At 50.0% G+C, this 5,757-nt stretch overlaps 1 protein-coding gene across 1 annotated transcript; it reads left to right on the top strand.

Annotated features, from left to right (window-relative positions):
* Positions 1-3,850: 3,850 nt before the first annotated feature.
* LOC121439121 (apelin receptor) lies at positions 3,851-5,500 on the top strand. Its single transcript, XM_041639626.1, has one exon. It carries the CDS (start codon positions 4,038-4,040, stop codon positions 5,166-5,168), a length of 1,131 nt encoding a protein of 376 aa, XP_041495560.1. The 5' UTR covers positions 3,851-4,037; the 3' UTR covers positions 5,169-5,500.
* The last annotated feature ends 257 nt before the right edge of the window (positions 5,501-5,757 follow it).

Genomic DNA, 5,757 nt, shown 5'->3' with positions numbered 1-5,757 from the left:
CAAAAAGTTGCCCTTGCTGTTCTGGTAGAATGACCCTGGGGTAAAGACTTCACTTCTTATCAACCCTCTAACACATCCCTAGTGCTTTCATGCAGCAGACACTAATTAGCGGCTAAGCAGAGAAGTCGGATGACAGACAGCTAACCATCCCAGGCCTGGGGTATGTGCAATTTATGGGGAGCCTCTGAGTCCTGGAGCACACAAGACTAGCCTTCACCCTCAATTCTGAGTACTAGTCTTGCATCTTCTATAATGCCTAGTGTAGGGGGAGACAGGCATGGATCAGCTCCAAGCTGGGTGAGGAGTGAGCCTGACCATCAGTGTTGGGATCACTTAGGCCACCTGGCTCCAGCTGGCTCCAGCTGGCTGTAGGCTGTGTTTTATCAGCACCCCGCCACTCCAGGCACAGATCATTAGTCTCTGCCTCGTCCTTTCTGGCTCCCAATTCCCTTCGTTTTCAGCTAAGTAAGAGAATTAAAGAAATGCATCCATTTCTCTCCATGGAGAACTCTGGGTTTGCATCTGGCTTGGGATCCAAGTGGGGACAGCTGGGAAAGATAGACAAGGAGTTGATTTCAAGGGTATCACATGCCTCTCTGCTTCCCTCCCTCTGTGTCCTCAGTTGCCCAGGACTGCTTCTGGATCTTTCTGGAACCAAAAAGAAAATATGTGTGTGGCGGATAGTGCTGTCAGATTCGGTCTTTATCCTAGAATGGCTACATCAGGAGTCTACTTTCTATCCTGATCTGACCAGAGAAGACCCTGCACCACCTTTAGGTCCTTCCCTACAGGCGAATGGATCTGAAGTGGCTGAAGGTTAACTATTTCTATGCCACTGCACAGCCGTTCTGCCACCTGTTTAGACGAAGTGAGTGGGCTTGCGTACTGTGAGGTTGATGAATCCACAGAGCCAGGTAAAACTGAGTGAGATGACTCCTATTCTGTGGGAGTCAAGGCTCGAGAGGCAGAGTCCTGTTAGCTCTTCAGTTAGCACAGCCAACCAGGTGTTCTCTCTGGCCATGGCCAATACGTAAATTACAGTCACCCTGGCATCCTCTGTGTCTCCATGACGCTTACCATGCAACAATTCCCGTTCTAAAAGGGTTGAAGGCCTTGCTGTAGTGGTTGAGCGAACAAGTTAAGAGCATATATTTCCTAAGGTTTGTGTGAGTGTGTGTTTGCACGTGTGCGGATGTGTGTGTGCCTGTGTGCTCATCTGTGCATACGGAGGCCAGAGTTTGATGTTGGGTTGGTTTTCCCAATAGTTTCTCCACTTTGTTTTTTGATTACAGTCTGTTATTGAACTTAGACCCAACTGCTTTGGCTAGACTGGTTGACTAGCGAGGTCCCAGAATCTCTCTGTCTCTGTTCCACCTAGCACTAAATCACAGATGCCTGCTGTCTTTCCTGTTTTTATGGGTATGCTGGGGATTGCTGGGGTTACGAACTCAGCCCTCCAGGCAGTCTCCCCAGCCTACTCCTCACACTGTTTTGATGACTGAAAGAGACAATAAAACCTAGAAGAATGCCCGGCACTCAGAATGTGGACAATGTATAGTGCCCACGAGAGCCAGACAGGGCTGTAATTACGGCTGCTCGTAACTAAAGGTCAGGGGAGGCCCCTAAAACTTTTCTTATCTTTCTCTCCGTTCATCTTTCCTGTTTCCCCATTGCATTCTAAGACCATGGTTGTTTTTATTTGTTTCTTTCTTTGTATTGTTTGTTCTGGCTTCCTGTCTGTGGATCTTCAGTGTTTCTTCTACCTTCCAATCTCAGGAAGCTCCTCCAAACCTACCAACTGGAGATGCTAGGATCTGCTTTATAGCTCTTTTTATGTTTCAGATGGATGTTAATGGACTTGAACTAATGTATCTTCAGTTTCTGCTTCTCAAGTGCTGGGATTAGAGGCATGTAACACCATGCCCAGCACCTAGTCTACCTTTTTTAAAAAATGGAATTAATTCCCTTTGACAATAAATCTGGAAATTTCTGATAAACATTTAGAATAAGATTTGGTCTTGAAAAACCTTGAGGTTTGGTTGACACTATTCATATTCCTGCAGGGACCAGAGACCAGAACTGAGGAGATCTCTTGTCTTATTATTTTATTTGAGACAAAGTCTCATTGTGTTGCCCAGGTTGTCCCTGAACTTTGGATACAGGTGATCCACCTGCCTCAGCCTCTAAAGTGGCTGAAACTGCAGCAGGCATGTGCATTGCCTGGCCAGTTTCCTCTGATGGATAAACTCCAGTTTGTCACAGTCTAACTCCAGTTTGTCACAGACTTTGTCCAAATACATGCTTAGCTTGTTCATGCGGGTGTCTGAATTTGGGGTCTCAACTTGAAGATCCTTGTGGGATGTTTACTGACAAACCCTCCTTCCAGAAAGCAACTGTCAGCTTTGTAAGTCCTTCACCATGGATGGCTAAGACTTACCAAGTTTGGGCCCATTTCATTCTAGTTCAACTTTCTCCTCCCTCTCTCCTATATCTTCTCTCTCCCTCCCCTCTTCTCCTTTCCTGTCTTCACCCCCACCCCCAGTATGGGGAGGAAGGGAACCCAGGGCCTCACACTCTCCTTATTAAGCTAAGCCTGTAATCTTCCTGGCCACATTCAGGTAGCTTCCCTCACTCTTGGGGGTTGAGGTGAAAAGGATGCTTTTTGAAAAACATCTTATCTTGTGCATCCTCCCTCTTCCTGAAGATCCTGGAGAAAAAGCCAGATGAGTCAGGGGGGGTGGGGGGGTGGTGTGCACTACAACATCTGCTCAGGGGCTGTTTTCTTTTTCTGCGTCCTCCTCTAACTCAACTTCCTGACCCTCTGTGGTCTTACCAAACCTCCTGGCCCAAGGATATTGGTGAGAACCTGAGCACTGAGCTGGGTTCGCGATCTTAACACGTAGTAATCCCGACATTTACTCCTCTCTTCTTCTTACTCCTTTCCTAATGAGTCCGTTTGCTTAGTCAGCCAATAATCAGAGATTCCTGATGACTTGCCAGAACTGTGTTCCCTATGTGCTTAGAGAAGAAGAAGAAGTAAACGACCAACCACAACACAGTTTATCCCATGACTTGTGGTAAGACACTCACCTTAAGCCTGGGCTTCCCCATAGATTTTAAAGGCTTGACTAGCCGTCACTTTGTCCCTGTTTCTTTCCACTTGTGACCCTGTCACCAACTTTCTATCACCTCCCATTTGCAAACTGCAAACTGTGGTCCACCAGCCATTTATGAACTGTGGAGAAATTTCACTATGATTTTGAGTGCAAAATACCAAAGTTCTGAAAAAGAGGGCTGGAGCAAAGGCGTGCTGATTCCCAGCGGGGTGGGGGTGGGGTGGGAGTCAGCAGGGTCTGCAGGGACTGTCCAGATGCTGGAACAGCCTTGTGAAATATCACACCCTCTCTGCCCCATACTTGCCCCGGATTCAGGTCAAACTGGGTTTCAATCTGCATAATTTGTCCCAGTTAGGAGGGTTGGGAGAAGGTGAGAATAGGAGGGTGAAGACTGAGCTGAGGATAGAGACCCTGGAAGCAGGCATGAGGTGGGGGCCAGAGAAAAGGAGAGGAAAGAGTCTGAGGTGCAGGCTGGTGGCAGCAAGAGAGGAGGTGGGGCCAGGAGGAGCAACAGGCTTGCAAAGCTCAGATAATTGTCAGCCCAGCACAGTAGGGGTCAATTTAGTCTACTTATCCAGTGACAAGAAGAAAAAAAAAGTGGGCTGTAACTTAAAGATCTTAAGACTCTCTAGAGAGGGAGGGCTTGGCCTGGGGGTGGGAGGAGGGAGTTCGGAGTTTAGGCAGAGACTCAGGAGGGTGCAAGGAAGTGTCTTAGCTGAGCTGGGGTGGGACCGGGAAGGTAGAGAGAGGCTGCTGAGGAGCACATCCTGCTGGGTCTGAGCTTTCAGAGGAGCTCGGTCTGCATGCCGGCAAGGGCACCCTCAGACCTTCTCTTGCCTTGAGGGCACTAGCTGAGTGGGTGCTGTAGCTCCGGAGCTGGTGCCCCTGGGACTCACGCCCACCTTCGCCGCATTCATCAATATGGAAGATGATAATTACTACTATGCGGCCGACAACCAGTCGGAATGTGAGTACGAAGACTGGAAGTCCTCTGGGGCCCTCATCCCTGCCATCTACCTTCTGGTCTTCCTTCTAGGCACCACGGGCAACGGCCTGGTGCTCTGGACCGTGTTTCGGAGCAGCCGGGAAAAGAGACGCTCAGCTGACATCTTCATTGCCAGCCTGGCAGTGGCCGATCTGACCTTCGTGGTGACTTTGCCCCTGTGGGCCACCTATACCTACCGGGAGTTTGATTGGCCCTTTGGAACCTTCTCTTGCAAGCTCAGCAGCTACCTCATCTTCGTCAACATGTACGCCAGTGTCTTCTGCCTCACCGGCCTCAGCTTTGACCGATACCTGGCTATAGTCAGACCAGTGGCCAACGCTCGGCTTAGGCTGAGGGTCAGCGGGGCTGTGGCCACAGCCGTGCTGTGGGTGCTGGCTGCCCTTCTGGCCGTGCCTGTAATGGTGTTCCGTTCCACTGCTAGTACAGAAAACGGCACCAAGGTCCAGTGTTACATGGACTACTCCATGGTGACTACCCCAAGCTCAGAGTGGGCCTGGGAGGTGGGCCTGGGGGTGTCCTCCACGGCTGTCGGCTTCGTGGTACCCTTTACCATCATGCTGACATGTTACTTCTTCATTGCCCAAACCATTGCGGGCCATTTCCGGAAGGAGCGCATTGAGGGCCTGCGGAAGCGACGCCGGCTGCTCACCATCATCGTGGTGTTGGTGGTGACCTTCGCCCTGTGCTGGATGCCTTACCACCTGGTGAAGACGCTCTACATGCTGGGGAATTTGCTGCACTGGCCCTGTGACTTTGACAGCTTCCTCATGAACGTCTTTCCCTATTGCACCTGCATCAGCTACGTCAACAGCTGCCTCAACCCCTTTCTCTACGCCTTTTTTGACCCTCGGTTCCGCCAAGCCTGCACGTCTATGCTTTGCTGCGACCAGAGCAGGTGCAAAGGCAGCCCTCACAGCAGCAGCGGGGAGAAGTCAGCCAGTTATTCTTCCGGGCACAGCCAGGGCCCTGGCCCCAACATGGGAAAGGGAGGAGAGCAGATGCATGAGAAATCCATTCCCTATAGTCAAGAGACCCTGGTGGACTAGGGCTGGGGCCAGAGAGAAGTCTGCTGCCTTGGGTCTGACCCAAACGTTACCCTCACGCTCTGAGAACCAGGTAGCATGGTTGCACCTTCTCCCTGACTGACCCCTGGCTCCATTCCCTGCTTCCCGGCTCCAAGCTCTTGTCTTGCCGACTTTTTCCTCAGATGTTTGTGGTTTAGAAGGAAGAGATGGAGCCTTGCAAACAGACTCTTGCTCAGCTGATCAGTATTCCCAAGGCTCGCACAAGTCTTCCGTCCTCTCTAAGACTCAGTTTTTTTGTTTGTTTGTATTAAATGGGGGAAAGTTATATGGACCCTAAAACGTTGAAGTATGAATTTTGACTAAATGTGTTTCTGCTCTTTCCTCAGCCCTGTAGCCCCCCTTTCCCCTCTCTTCCCTTTTTGTTTTCTGTGCTGTAGAAACTTTCACTGTTTAATTACCCGCTCTCTCTAGCGGATTCCTCCTCCCTCAGTCTGTCCTTCACCTGCCTATACCCCCACACCTCCTCTCCTGCTGGACTCCTAAGGGTTAAAAACGCTGAAGCATGAAGGATAACCCTTTGAGTTCTTATGGTTTTTTTTTTGTTTGTTTG

The sequence above is a fragment of the Microtus oregoni genome, unplaced genomic scaffold (genome assembly GCF_018167655.1).
Source record: "Microtus oregoni isolate MIOR12 unplaced genomic scaffold, Mior012 000060F_004, whole genome shotgun sequence".
Classification (NCBI taxonomy): Eukaryota; Metazoa; Chordata; class Mammalia; order Rodentia; family Cricetidae; genus Microtus; species Microtus oregoni.
This window is presented reverse-complemented; position numbering and strand designations above follow the sequence as displayed.